At 61.2% G+C, this 14,330-nt stretch overlaps 1 protein-coding gene across 3 annotated transcripts; it reads right to left on the bottom strand.

The window, feature by feature from the left end:
- Positions 1-575: 575 nt before the first annotated feature.
- Positions 576-14,280, bottom strand: CARNS1 (carnosine synthase 1). Of its 3 annotated transcripts, XM_043581773.1 has the most exons (12): positions 14,169-14,280; positions 10,467-10,554; positions 9,505-9,850; positions 9,129-9,155; positions 7,563-7,836; positions 6,713-6,802; positions 5,975-6,462; positions 5,564-5,738; positions 5,389-5,474; positions 4,443-4,674; positions 4,076-4,356; positions 576-2,765 (listed from the first exon to the last, which is right to left on the bottom strand). In XM_043581773.1, the coding sequence occupies exons 3-12, from the start codon at positions 9,706-9,708 to the stop codon at positions 1,539-1,541; spliced, it is 3,084 nt and encodes a 1,027-aa protein (XP_043437708.1). In that variant the 5' UTR covers positions 9,709-9,850; positions 10,467-10,554; positions 14,169-14,280; the 3' UTR covers positions 576-1,538. The 3 variants fall into 3 exon arrangements, with proteins under 3 accessions (XP_043437708.1, XP_043437709.1, XP_043437711.1); XM_043581774.1 differs by having other exon boundaries at positions 9,554-10,554; XM_043581776.1 differs by lacking the exons at positions 7,563-7,836; positions 9,129-9,155; positions 9,505-9,850; positions 10,467-10,554; positions 14,169-14,280 and adding an exon at positions 7,178-7,554.
- Positions 14,281-14,330: the final 50 nt, after the last annotated feature.

Here is a 14,330-nt window from a genome sequence, read left to right as displayed (position 1 = left end):
CCCATGCCAATTTAAGTACATTTCTTAATTTTGCTACTGGTACAGAATAGGTGCTTAATAAAACTTGGTTAAAAGAATGAATGAATGAATGAATGAATGAATACACCAAACCGGGTCTGTGACTTTAGATTTGGGCATGGATTCTTGTTGGGGTTCTGGGCGGGGGGGATGGGGGGGTGGGACGTGAATTTGGGCCACACCAGGTCCTGGATTGCTGGAGGTCTGATTGCTGGAGGCTGTCCGGATGTGCATTCCAGGTGGATGGGGAGGTGAAATATGAACTCAGATGGACAGAACTCAGGAGTCTCCAGGCTGGAGGAGGTTTTATCTGGTTGGATGTGGCCCTCTGTTGAAATCCCACCCTCCACAGACTCTCAGGTTTGGGTCCCGTTGTGGGTGACCATGGCAGGCCCCCGCTCATGGTCAACCCAGAGGCCCGGCCGGTGTGGTGTTTTATCCTTCGCTCCAGATGCTACAGGTATCCCGTAGCCACCTCTCCCTCCTCCCTTCCCCACCTCCCATCTAGCTGAACCCGAGAGGTGTTGTCCAAGTCACAAGAACCAGATACCAGATACTTCATTAGTCTAGAAGCCTTTATTTGGAGAGGGATGCTTGTGGAGCTGGCCACGGCTCCTGTGCTGTACAGAAGCAGAGTTATTAAAACAGCCTCCCCTGAATTAGGAAGCGAGTGTAGCCTCTCCTCTGCCAATGCTAGTTATGCCAGAGGCCAAAGCACCAAAGCTTGGTGGAGAAGGTGCATGCTGCATGGGAGAAGGCGTTCACTCGTCTTAAGGCCACATATGAGTGAGGGCGGGGAGGTGAGTGGGGTTTAGAAGCTGAGTGGGCACATGAGGCTTAGTAGAAGTGGGAACCTGAATCTTATATCTCGTCCCTTGAACCTCTATCTACTGTGGTATGACCTTGAGGCAATGGTTGTTCCTCCCTGGGCCTGTTTCCTCATCTGTAGAATGGGGCAGTAGTGTCTGCCTGGAGAGGAGACGGTCACTGCTGACCCCAGGCCACCTGCTTCTACCGCTCAGGCCAAATGAGGCAGGCCGGGCACTGCCGAAAGTTGTCAGCAGGCTCTAGAGAGATCCTGGAATTTGCTAAATGAGGGGTGAGAGGAAGAGGACAGGGTTTAGTCTCAGGTTTTCATAGGATTTGTCCAAGGCCAGGGGCCAGCCAGCGTTTGTCTTCCTGTAGGCTGCAGGAAGAGAGGAAGACCTGGAGGGATGACAACGATGGGCTAAGTTTGGGCCTCTCTCACCTCCCTGGGGCAGGTGTGCGTGTGTGTGTGTGTGTGTGTGTGTGTGTGTGCAGCTGCTGTTGCTTCTCCAAGGCTAGAGTCTGGGGACAGGATTGGGGCCTTTGGGCTGGACTAACAGCAAAAGGGGCCAGCGGCCCCCCCCAAGAGACTTTCTTTCGTGGCCCTCAAGCCAGGATGCCTTAATGTCAAATGGCCCTGCCACTCTGGAACAGACCTGAGGCCTCCGAGTGAGCCAGGCCAGAATTGGGGCAGGGCTATAGGAAGAGAGGCACTATTTGAAGTGGGACAGGAAGTGGGCAACAGGGTAGTGGGGCCCATCGATGCCCAGACCCTGGCAGAGGCCCAGCAGGCGGAGACGAGCCTCAGCCAGGCTGGGCCCAGCACAAGCCACACTGCAGTAGGGCTCCTCGTATTCACCAGGCACCAGGACCTCCTCCAGCAAATTGAAGCGCAGCAGGCCTTGGTCATGAAGAGCCTGCAGGGTCTCACGGCTGGCGGTGGAACTCAGAGCCTGAAGGTGCTGGGAAGCCAGGCACATGACGCCCACCAGGTGGCCACGGGCGCGTGGGTGGCTGGGCAAGGCAGGCCGCAGGCCACAGGCCACCATAGCTGCAGCCAACAGCAGGTCCACACCATAGAGCTCCAGGATCCAGTCTCTCAGGTAGAAGCCACCCATCCGAGGGTTGATCTCGATGAGTTTCGGCCCGGCCCTGGTGAGCTTGAGCTCCACGTTGAAGACCCCATCCAGCAGCCCGCAGCCCAGGCAACAGCGGAAGGCTGCCTGCACCAGCTGTGCCTCCTGCTCCGGTGCCAGCCCAGTGGGCATGCAGGCCGCCGTCTCAGTGAAGCCAGGCAGCCTCGTGGGGCCATTGTCGGAGACGAAGGCGGCCAACAGTCGCCCACCATAGACCACCAGATCCACGTCGTGCTCGGTGCCCTCAATGAACTCCATCAGCAGCATGGCATTCCCCCAGCCCAGCCCGATGCCGGGGTGGTCGGCCTCACCCTGCAGGTCGCGGGTGATCCGGGAAAAGTGTTCGTGGCACTGCGGTGCGTCCTCCACCAGCCGCACACCCACTGCGCCTGCCCCAAACTCCAGCTTCATGACACCCGGCAGGGGCACCTGGTGGACGGCCCTCTCCACATCGGCCTCACTCTCCAGCGGGCAGCAGGGCACGGCATGGAGGGAGGGCGCGGGCCAGGGTGGGCCATGGCAGCGCAACAGGTGCAGCTGGGTGCAGCTCTTCTGCTTGGCCAGGCGCATGGCAGCCGGGGGGCTGCAGGGCAGACCCAGCTCCTGGCAGAGCAAGGCCGTGAGTACTAGGCAGTCGTCCCAGTAGGAGAAACAGCCATCGAGCTGCAGGCCACGTGCCCGCACCAGTTCCGCCAGCAGCCGCGCATTCTCTTCGTCCCTCCGGTGCTCTGTCACATCAAAGTGGATGAAAGTCTGCACCAGTTGGGATGCAAAGTGGTTGGGATCCGACTCCACTAGGTGCAGCTGCAGAAACCACCAGAGGGCAACACACCCAGGTCAGCCTCTGCCGGACGCTGGGGAGATGGGATGGGGCCACGAACGTGGTTCTGGCCCTCAGAGGCGACGGAATCACCGGTTCTAAGTGCTCAAAAAAACATCTGTTGATGACTGACTCAAAGGAAGGTGCAGAGATAACACACTTAACCCAGCCTGAAGGGGAAGGAAGGCATCTCAAAGGAGGCAAAACTTCGGTCGGGAGCTGAGTAAGAATCAGCCAGAGGAAAGATGGCAGGAGGGAAAGGGTGTGATCTGAGTGGGCAGGGGCTGGAGCAAAGAGAGAGAGAGAGAGAGAGAGAGAGAGAGAGAGAGAGAGAGGGCTGCTGGGCTCATTCTCACTCTGACCAGAGCTTGTAGGGGAACCACCAGGGTTAGGGTTGGGACAGGTGGTCTGGTGGCTTTGGGCATCATGTTCTTAGCCATCATTCACCCAAAGAGTTCTGACCCTCAGGGGGTGCCCACAAAGGAATCCAGTGGGGCCCTGTGCCCCAAATCTCACTGCCCGCTGGGGGAACACAGACACAAAGCAGCGGGTAACCAGGGCAGAGACAGCTCCTGAAGAGAGGGGAGGGTGGCTGTCTGCACAGTAACACTAGGCGGCGGGAGGAGTGGACATTCCAAGTGGAGAACACCGTGTGCAAGGCAGGGAGTGAAAAGACGTGGGAATGGCCGGGGGGAGAATTTCCTAGGGCGCGTTGTACTGCGGAAGAGGGAAGAGGAGGCTACTGTGGTAGATTAGGGCCACAAAGAACCTAGACATTTGGCCTCTGTTTTATCTGTTCAGTGCAGATAAGAATGTCTGCGCCGCCTGCATGGCCCCGGATTCTGTGATGTGAGGCCACTGCTCTGAATCTGATTCGCGATGTGTAAGCTGGTCCCCAGCACTCTCCTCACGCCCTCGGGAATCCAACCTCGAAGGGTCTGCCCTTCCTGCAGCATAGGGCCGGGCTCCTCAGCCTGGCATTCGGGGTCCCGGTTCTGGTACTAACACTGAATGACCCCCTCCCCCCACCCCCTCCAGCCCTTCAACGCTGGTTTCTTTTTGCCCCGAAAGGCTCTATGCCCTCCCGGGGGACCTCTTACACCCGGCTGGAGCAGAACGTGGCCAGAGGCCAAAAAGTTTAGACTTCTAATCTTGGCCTACTCCTGGGCTCTAAAGCCCCCAGCGGACACGCCCGGCTCAGGCTCCGCCCCTAGCGGTGCTGGCCCCGCCCCCGCGCCCAGGGCACCGCCTCCACCTCCACGGAGGCCCGGGGGTCAGGCCCGGCCCCGCCCACCTTGAGCCCGTAGTCGCGCGCCGCCTCCCACACGAACTTCTTGCTGACGCCGCCCGCGCCGATCAGCAGCAGCTGCTTGCCCTCCATGAGGCAGTGCGCCGAGCGTCGCAGCATGGTCTCCACGAGCGGCGCGGCCGCGGCCTCCCGGGCCGCCGGCTGCGAGCGCTGCGCGGCCCACAGCCCTTCGAGCGCACCGCACGCCTCCAGACACAGGCCGCCGTTCAGCTCCAGGGCTACGGGGGTCAGCGCGCGGTCTGCCACAGTCAGCGCGAAGTCTACGCCTGGGCCGGGGTGGGAGGACGCGGGCTCAGCGCCGCCTGCCCTCCCGCCTCGACCCCCGCCCCCGGCCCGGGCCGCCCGCGCTCACCGAGGAAGTCTGTGCGGGCCCGGCGCCCGCCGCGCTGCTCAGCGCTCAGGCCGGCCTCCAGGGCCAGCACGGCGGCCAGCGCGGCCTCGGCCGCTGCCTTGACGCGCCGCCGCACGACCGCCACCTGCGTCGCCTCACCCAGGCCGCACCGGGCCAGTGCCACCTCCAGCGTCTGTGGCAAGGAGCTCCGGTGCCGCAGAGGCCGGTCCTCACGGCCCACACTGCACACCACCTGGGCAGGGTGTGGCTGAGGGTGTGGGTCCGAGAGCAGCCCTCCCAGGACTGACACTGCTCCCCCATCCCCGCCCCTGCACTCCTACCCCGGTGCCCGGTGCCCGGAGATCCAGGCCAGACCTCTCACCGCGCATTCAAATAACCCAGTCCTCCTTTGTGACTTACGCTGCACAAGCCACTTTCCCCTGCCACTGCCCATCTGGTCCTTTACACCCTGAGGGGCGTCTACCCAGGCTTCCGGGCCCAGCTAGGGTCTCTGTTCCCTGAAGGCTCCAAGCCTACTTGCTGCTGCGAGCCCCGGGGGGCCCGTGCCACCCCGCTTGGCTCAGAGCTACGCTCCCCGCTCCCCGGAGGGTCCTCAAGCTGCCCTAAGTTCCCCAGCTTGGAGGCCCTCTCCTAAAGGGCCCCGGACACTGGAGGTTCAGGGACCCTCCGTCAGCCCCTTCTGTTGGCAAGAGCTCTTTGGGAATAGGATTCAGCCCTGGGCCCTGGTGCCTAGTATGGAGTATCAGAGCTCCTGATGGAGGAAGGGTGCAGGAAAGGGAGGGAAAAAGCTTCAGACCCAGGAGTCCTCCAGGACACCATCAAGGTTCCCCCCAAAGATTTTGTCCTCTCTACCCAGGGGCCCTCAGCAGCTCATTGGAGCTGGGCTGGGTTGGGCTGGCCTGGGCTGTGGCAGCAGGGTCAGGACCTGAACCTGGGCCACACTCACCTTGCTCAGCAAGGGCCTGTCACCCTGTGTCCGACATACCACAGCACAGATCCGCACGGCCAGCTCAGGGCCAGGTGGGGGACTGCCTGGGGAAAGACATGAAGCCTGAGCCCAGCACAGAGCAGCCAGGAGGCTGAGCCGGCAGCCACTCCTGGCTGGCCCAGGTGGCTCTCACCTGGGAAGGGCAGCCGGGCAGGTGGGCACACAGCCTCCACCAGGACGCTCTCCTCCTCCTCCAGTTTCTCCAGCAATGCCAGCACCATGTCGACCACTGTGCCCAGCTCCTTTCGCGAGTACAGACGCAGTGCCTGCCGCCCCCGCCAGCGCCAGCCACTGAGCTTCACGGCCACCTGCAACAGGGAGGGGAGGGGGGCCTCCTTACCACCCCACGTACGTATGGGGTGGGATGCTCACACGTAGGATCCAATGTGTAAACTAAAGTAAGAAGGCAAGGGGTCGCCACAGAGATAGGCCAGCAGCAGGACCCCAGGTTGGGGACAACTTCCCAGCAGGACTTGGTAACCATCCGTGGGTCCCATCCCGCTGGCATCTATCTGCACAGACCTCGGAGGCAGGAACCTGTTACCTGCAGGGCATCACCCAAGGCCTCGGAGTGCAGAAAGGCCTCCACTTCCTCCTTCACCAGTGTCTCCTGGCCCTCTTTGCCACTCAGCTCCACCAGCCGTAGTCCTGGGCTGGCATCCCCTACCCGCAGCAGTGCTGGTGGCTTGTAGGTGAAAGCCAGGGTAGCTGGCACAGCCACGCCACCCTGCTGAGCCAGCAGTCTCCTGGTCAGCAGCCTGTCTTCCAGCAGCCGGGCCAGCTCAGCTGAGGCTCCTGTGGGGCAGGTCAGGTCACGGGCAAGTTCAGCCGCCTCTCGACCCCGGCCAGGTCCCAGCCCCAGGCCCGCCAGGAAGTAGGTGGCTCGGCGTGGGGGGACAAAGTCATCCAGGAATGTCAAGCCCCCCGGGTAGAAGCTCACGGCCTTGGAGACCAGCAGGGTCGACTCGCCCGGCTGCCCAGGTGCTGGCACCTTCATCAGCCAAGCAGGGGACAGGCAAAGGAGCATGTTTCCTGCGGACAGAAGGGGGACGGCTGCTGGCCAGGGAAGGCTTAATGCCCCCAAGCCCTCCACCTCCAGCCCGGGGACCCCGGGGAGTAGGGGGCAGCTGCTCCCAGAACCCACCCCCACTCAGAGCGTGGCAGCTGGCCCGGTGGAATGCAGGCAGTTGCCAGGGTCAGTGGGTATTTTGGGATGTGGCCGGGCCAGGGCAGGGCTGCCCTTTCTGCAGGAGGGGGTGGGGGAACTTGGGCACACACTCACCCGGGCTCTGGACCCCTCCTTCCAGCAGCACGGACAGAAAGGTGCTGGGGGATCCCAGAATGCATAAGGTCACCTCCGCACCAGGGCAGCCTCGGGAGGGGAAAGAATGTGGCCAAGCTCAACAGGGGCTCCCCCCCCCAATATCTTTCTGCCTACCCTTCCCTGTTCCATAGCCCCACCCTCTTCTTAGGCCCCCAAGTCCTTCCCAGAGTGGGATGAGAAGAGTAGAGAGGACAGAGAAGAGGCTGGAGAGAGAAGGGGCGCTGCCCGCCCATCCCACCCCATGAGGGTGGCTCCCTTCTCTCTGCAGCTGGCCTGGAAGATACTGGAGGCTGGGTGACCGGAGACCTGGGTTCTAGCCTGAGCTCTGACACTGACTTTCTCTGTGACCCAGGGCCCCCATGTCTCCGTTTCCCAGTGTGTGATCCCCAGGAGAGCCCAGTCTGTGATTTTCATGTCTTCTACCTGTGAACCCCTCTGTCCACACAAAACCTTTGTGGCCATCTAGTATATTAAACAGATAAAGCAGGGGAGGAGTCTTGAGTCCCAACTGTTAGCAGCTCCCAAGGCACTTCTATAGAAGGTTTCGCTCCACAGAACATGGGTTGCAAATCCCATGGCTGGGTCTTCTGGGATACGAGGGAAGTCTGGATCTCTGCTTTACTGGTGCCAGATGCCCTTTGAAACAATACTTGCCTGCCCAAAGTTTACTGGCTTTGCTTCCCTGGCTTCAGATCCAGACAGAGCCTGGGGGAAGGGGCTGACCTTGACAGGGATGGGAAGCAGGCCGGGCTGAGGGTGCCTCCCTCCCCCTCCCAGGGATACACCCCTCCACGGAGCCCTCGGATACCTGTGCGGGGCACCTGGCTGCGGTCCTGGGTCTCCGGCAGGCCAGCTTGCTGCAGACAGCTCTGGAGGAGGCTGTAGTGGTAGACGGTCCACGCCCGGGCCTCCGCTCCCTCGAGGGAGCCCTTGCAGTCCAGGCCCACGTCATGGCGCCAGGAGCCAGAGAAGCAGCCTGGGGGTGGCAGGCCAGCGCCTCCTCCCCATGGGCCCTCCTCTTCCCCCAGGTCCTTGGAGGCCAGCGGGCAGTCCCACGCGGGACCCAGTGGATCCAGAGAGAGCTGAGAGGGGCAGAAGTGGTGAGTCTCGGGCAGAGTGGGCAAAGGACACATTAAGTCACCCAAGGGTACAAGCCCGCCACGCTCCTGACCGTGGGTGATGTTTGGGGCAGACGCTGTCCTAGGAACCAGGAGGGGATGGAGTCGGATTAGGGGATGAAGGCCTGTCCCCAGGAGCAGGCAGGTGGGAGTGCTTTGTAAGCCGCAGGTGCAGTGCCCCGGGGAGGGAGGGGTGGGTAGAAAGCAACGTGCTGCTGGCTGGACCACTGCCCCCCCCCCCATCCCACGCCAAGGTCCGCCCTAGCTTGGTTCACAGGACCAGAGGTTTTGGTCTGTTTGTTCATCAAGGCAGTCCTGGTGCACAAAACAGTGGCACGCCATAGCTCCTCAACAAATGTTGACTGAAGAAGAAATGAACAAACGAGCCGAGCGATCACTCTCGAGCTGCGCATTTCTCTCTGCTTGTCCGTAACCTGCCATCACAGAGTTCTGCTGAGGCCTAAATACGTCGATGGATCTGGTCCACTGCCATCAAAGTAGGTCTTGAGGACCTACTGTGTGCCCAGCCCTGTGCTAGGCATTGGCAGGGGAAAAAGCCGGTGCCCTTTTTACAGATGTTCTGAGTCATGGCAATGCTTTCTTTGGGTGAAATTTTACACCCCTGCCCCTCTCTGAGTCTGGCTGACTCCCACAGGAGGCTGCTCAGAGGCTCAGTGTGAACACAGTGGGGGACACAGGTGGGCCTGTCCTCCGGGGGACAGGCTGGGCTACCTCGTGAGGTTCCTTTGGGCTCTGTGGGGGCCTGGCATCTGCCCTGTCCCACCCCAGGATGCCAGTGAGGCTTGGACTACAGTCATGGGGAGACCGCGTGCTGTGGCCCCGGGAGGGCAGGTCTGGGCCCGAGACCTGGGCTTGAATCAGAGCTAACCAGTGCCAAATTCGGAGCCTCGTGCCTTCTCTTGGAAGGTGTGCTCCCCGAGAGCCCAGACTGTGTGTTCACTGATACATCCCCACCCCCAGAATGGTGTGCACAGATGTACGTGCACAATAAATGTTGCAGGATGAATGGGTGCGTGCCAAAGGGGACCAACAGTGCCCATCCCCGGGGCTGATGGGGGAGCGCCTGGCACACGGAGCTGGGAGGCAGCAGGGGTGTGTGCAGCTGGTCGCACTCCCCAGTCGTCTGCACGGGGGTGCCCCCAGGGTTAGGCTGTTGGATGCCAAACTCTGCCCTCTGAGCCCTCCCTCTGGCCAGGGGCTTGGGCCTTTGGGGGGAACCACCGGAGGATACTCACCATCTTACAGGTGGGGTGGCTGGCAGACTAATGGCAGAGACAAGGGGAGAGAGACCAAGGCGGGAGTCAGGGCAGCAGGGTCTGTACCCCACTGCCCAACCCCTAAGACGGGAAGAGAGGTGGCCGCCGCGGTGCCTCCCCCTCACCCCGTCCCTGACAACAGGTGTCCAAGGCTGCCCCACCTCCACCCCAAGGAGGCGGGGAGATTTCGGCCTCCGGGACCCCACGGATCCTGCACCCCTGAGCTCACACATCGCGGGCTGAGCCAGGCGGTCGTGGGCCCTTCCAGCGGGCGGCGCGCTGGGTCCCCGAGGCCCCTGCCCCCGCAGCCCCCGCTCCCTGGCTCTCCCCGGGGCGCGGGCAGGAGCCGGGGTACCTGGAGGGCTCCCTGACTCTCCCCGGGGCGCGGGCAGGAGCCGGGGTACCTGGAGGGCGGCGGCAGCGGCGGCGGGGCTTGGCGGGCGGCGCGGCGGCGGTGGCAGCACGGCGGGAGCGGGTGGCGCCGCTTTATATAGCAGTCCCCGGGAGGGAGTGCCCAGTGCGGGGCGGGGGCGGCACGGGGCCCCAGCCAGCACCCCATCCCCCATCGCCCCGCCGCCCGCGACCCAGCCCGGGACCTGGGCTCCAGGGTGGAGCCGGGGAGAGACGGACAAAGCGGAACAGCCGGCCAGGTGCCAACGGACGGACGGGGATGGTCAGAAGAGAGGGTCACAGACACGAGGCTGTGGGGAAGAGAAGGCACAACCGGGACAGGGGCGGGGAGAGCCCGAGAGAGGGACAGAGGGAGAGAAAGTCCGGGAATGAAGGAGGGATGGAAGAAAGGGGGAGGGAGGCGCGGAGGGAGAGGGAGAAGCCGGAGAGGGCAGAGACCTGTGGCCGGGCTGCCCTTGGCCTTTGGGGGTGGGGTGGCCAGGAGAGCAGTCGGGGCACACAGTCTGGAGCCCTGCCCTTGGATAGAGTCCTGGGCTCCCTAGCGCATCCAGCCCACAGCAATGTGTCTCAGCCAGAGCACTCTGGCCTAGGGCAGACCGTCTCAGAAGCCCCTGTTAGGCAGGGGTCCCCGTACATCTGTGGGGTTCCTGCCTCACCTCTCCTGGCCCCCGCCAGAGTAGGCACCAATCAGTAAGAAGACCCCACGAGTGGGGCGGTCCCAGTTTCCTGGGGTACCCTCTGCCCTGCAGGGGGCCAAGAGGGAAGGGGGTGCCCAACTGTGGGGTTCCCAGTGGATCTGAGCACTGGGGGGAGGGGGGTGTATAGGATCTGCTTCGCCCAAGTCTGCTGGACGCCAGCGGTCACACCCAGTCTCCCCAAGACAACACGACGCCCGGGTGCACTCACCCAAGCACCCACAGAAGAACACCTCAAGAACTTCTCGAGAAGTCCGTTCTCTTGCTGCGCGGGTAGCCCGAGCTCCACTGTGATCCCACTGGTGGGTGCAGGGGTGGGGCACGGATGTCACCAAGGAGCACGAGCCTTGGCAGTTAACAAGAGTTAAAAACTGAAACTCAACCGAGGAAATTTTAAATATTCTATTGGCTTTATCCAACGATGCATAAATTGGCAACATCCCATCTAGCAGATAGAAAGGAGCTCTGAGAGGCTGTGCAGAGTGGAAGACTTATGGGCAGAGGGGAGCAAGGGCAAAGAAGTTGCACTGGGCAAAAAAAAGTGGGTTCTTGTAAGATCACTTTCCTTTAGGGAACGGCAGAAGTCTATCAAGCACATTGCCCAACTAGTGCTGACGGGTGATTCCCGATCCTGGTTTAAGAATCCATTTCTGAGGGGCTTCCGGGGGGGCTCAGTCGGTTAAGTGTCCGACTTGGGCTCAGGTTATGATCTCGCAGTTCTCGAGGTGGAGCCCCACATCAGGCTCTCGGCTTTCGGTTGTCAGCGTGGAGCCTGCTTTCGAATCCTCTGTGCCGCCCCCCCCCCCTCTCCCCTGCTTGTGCACATGTTGTTTCTCTCAAAAATAAATACACATTAAAAAAATTCATTTCTGGGAGAGCTGAGACTGGGTTTGGCAAAGTGGGGCTAAGCATAAGCATCTCCATTTTGAGCCTCTGGGGGGTTTTTGTTTTGTTTTTGTTTTTAATTTTTAATGTTTATTTATTTATTTTTTAGAGAGAAAGAGTGTGAGCAGGGGAGGGGCAGAGACAGAGGGAGACACAGAAACTGAAGCAGGCTCCGGGCTCTGAGCTGTCAGCACAGGGCCCCACACGGGGCTCGAACTCACAGACTGCGAGATCATGACCTGAGCTGAAGTCGACTGAGCCACCCAGGCGCCCCGAGCCTCTTGTTTTTAACACAAGCCATGCAGCCTCTGCGGACTCAGGTTTTTCATCCTCGAGTGGGGATTATGATGCAAACGTTAGCCCAGGCTTGGCAGGGCAGGGGGCACCTAGCAGAAGGTAAGCGCTCCCCCGTAGCGTGTCTTGACTTTGTGCTGTGCAGACGGCTTTGAGTGCTGTATCTCCCTTCTCCCTGTGAGGGGGCAGTTACGAGAGTCTCTGCCGCTTACAGATGAGGCAAGCGAGGCTCAGAGGGTAAGAGGGCATTTCCTGTGTGGGGACTGCGGGGAGCCCAAGTTTGGCTTCCGGATGGTGTGGGGATGGGGGGACCCCTGGGGTGGGTGGCGGCCCAAGATGGGGGCCGTGGCGGGGATCCAACTGCCTTCCACGAGTAAGTTTGTTTATTTCAAATGTTCGGTTATTTTGAGAGACAGCACGCAAGTGGGGGAGGAGTGGAGGAGTGGGGGGGAGGACAGAAGATCTGAAGCAGGCTCCTCTCTGACAGCAGCGAGCCCGACGTGGGGGCTCGAACTCACAAATCATGAGATCGTGACCCGAGCTGAAGTCGGCCGCTCAACAGACTGAGCCACCCAGGCGCCCCCGTTTATTTGTTTATTTTTAAGTAATCTCTCCACCCAATGTGGAACTCAAACTCATGACCCCGAGATCAAGAGTCACATGCTCTTCCGACTGAGCCAGCCAGGCGCCCCTGCCCTTCCACTTTTTTGCTTGGCCCCTACTCCTGTCCCTTGGGCCGTCCCAGGCCAGTGGACATCACCGGGCGCCATCCCAGCTTCAGTCCCTGCGGGCTGAGTGCTGTCAGAAGTATGGCTTGCCTTCCCTGAGCCCCTTTCCGAGCAGGTTTGTCGGGAGCCAGGGCTGCCAGGTTTACTGAGTGTGGTTGTGCAGGTTGCTCACTGCACAAAGGTACCCAGCTCAGTGGTGACCTTCCCTCTGCCACGTGGAGCTGCATGTGCCTGGAGGAGACAGATCTTTTCCCAAGTAGCGTGCAGGTGTCCTAGTGGCTAGCATAGTCTTGTGAGGACGACGTGCGCAGGTAAGGGTTTACATGAGGAGGGAGCTAGTTCTCTTCTGGTTGGACGCCCCCCCACACCCTGCCTGGCTCAGTCTCCCCACGTAGATGGTTGATAATGGCACCTGCCCACAAAATGCTTCCCCGAGTAGAAAACGCAGTGACTCAGCCCTAGCTGGAGGAGTCCTGCCGGAGACCATTTGCCCCTAGGGTCTCTAGCCAGTGGGACCCACTGTCACCATGGCCTCCCTCCCAGCCTCACGACAGATTCCCGGGCCCAGGGCCGAGATTGCTGCTTTCCTGCTTCCCCACTCTCCCAGCAGAGGAGCTGAGCCCATGGAGGGTAGGGAGTTTACGAGCAGACTCTAGGAGCAGATCCCCCCACTCTATCTGCTACAAAGACTGCATTCTATGCCTTAAGCCTAAGGTGCCTAGAACTCACTGAGCCCTGTACCCTAGTGGCTCTGCCCCTCACTGTGATCTTGGGCTGGGCACTCAGCTTCGCCAGCCTCCACTTCCCCCCCTTTTGTAACGAGGCTATCAGTGCTACCTGCGGGGGGGGGGGGGGCTCTGAGAAAGTATTCTGGGAACTGCAGATGACTAGGTTATTGTTAAGCTACAGACAGGTACTTTAGTGGGGTGGGGAGGAGGAAGGGAAGGCCCTGGAAGCTCTCTTTAACTCACAGGGGCCCAGCCGCTGCCCCACATTCCAAGGGTCTGGGGCAGGGCTAGGGAGTGGGTGGGAGGAGGAGAGAAAACATCCCCAGGAGGACAGAGCTGGGTGGGTGCCCAGCTACAGGGGGGACAGGTTCACGGCTGCCGGTACGGAGGCAGGGATAAACCTTGGGTCTGCCATGGGCAGCGAGGTCTTGGCCAAGTTCCCTCCCTTTCTGAGCCTCGGTTTCCCCCAGGAAACTCCGCAGATCTGGATCCGGACCTCTGTGTTCTCTCTTCCGGGCCATAGGCTCCTTGGGTGCAGGATGGTTGGCCCCAGAGCCAGGGCCTGGCCAGGCACATAAGAAGCGCTATATGAACATATGTAAGAGCAGGTGCGTGCCTACAGCCGGTGGCCCTGTCACCAGAACATTCCAAATCAGGGGTCTGACCAGTGGCCAGGCCGGTGTTCCAGCACAGCCATTGGGAGGAACAGATTGAATACTCCACCATCTAAGTGTCCAGATGCTTTGTCCCAGTACTCCAGAGTCCCTCCATGCCCTGCCACCCTCCACCCTCCACTCTCCACCTCCACCCTGCAGGGGCGGGCCTCCAGGGAGGCAGGGCACCCGGGAATGGGCACTGTAGGGACACAGCCTGCATCGGAACCGGCCCTGTTGTCCTGGCGATGGCTCGTGTCCCAGGCACCCCAGGCACCCACAGGGGCAATTATCGAATGTGGGAGGGAGTTTCCATGGCGGCAGTCCCGAGGGGGTGCAGTCAAGGCTTTGGAAGGGGGCAAGGGGCCTTTGTCCTGGCACAGTAGGCTTTTGTTCTTGCCCAGCTGTCTCCGAGGACCAGACCAGGACCATGGGGGGGGGGGGCGGGCTTGGGTTAGAGTACCCCCATCCTTGGGGGTCCTGAACCAGCCTGGTGGGGGGGAGGGGAGGAATAGGGGACAGAGCCCCCTCCTGGGCCCAGCATCCACTGGGAGAACCCTCCTTCCACAGGTGCCAGAGCCTTACCTGCCCCGCCCCCCACCAGAGGCCCGGCAAGGCGGCTTACCATTGGCTCCTGTTGCTGGCAACCACCTTTCATCAGCCAATGGGCAGCCGCAGTGTATCCTGTTCCAACCAAACCGGGGCTGGACTAGGAGAGGCCGGGCTGTGAGGGGGTGAGGGTGGGAGTGGAGGGGCAGCTGGTCTCCAATTGGGGGTGGAGAGCACT

The sequence above is a fragment of the Prionailurus bengalensis genome, chromosome D1 (assembly GCF_016509475.1).
Source record: "Prionailurus bengalensis isolate Pbe53 chromosome D1, Fcat_Pben_1.1_paternal_pri, whole genome shotgun sequence".
Classification (NCBI taxonomy): Eukaryota; Metazoa; Chordata; class Mammalia; order Carnivora; family Felidae; genus Prionailurus; species Prionailurus bengalensis.
Note: the sequence above shows the minus strand (reverse complement) of the source record. Positions and strands in the feature narration are given on the sequence as shown.

What these genes read in the sequence shown, in the direction of transcription:
- CARNS1 (XM_043581773.1), bottom strand. Translation starts at nt 9,708, where the DNA reads ATGGGGTGCTGGCTGGGGCCCCGTGCCGCCCCCGCCCCGCACTGGGCA. An exon ending in AGGAGGGGTCCAGAGCCCGG is followed by an intron (nt 6,463 to 6,712) that starts GTGAGTGTGTGC and finishes TTCTGTCCGCAG; the next exon opens with GAAACATGCTCCTTTGCCTG. An exon ending in ACAGGCCCTTGCTGAGCAAG is followed by an intron (nt 4,675 to 5,388) that starts GTGAGTGTGGCC and finishes CACCCTGCCCAG; the next exon opens with GTGGTGTGCAGTGTGGGCCG.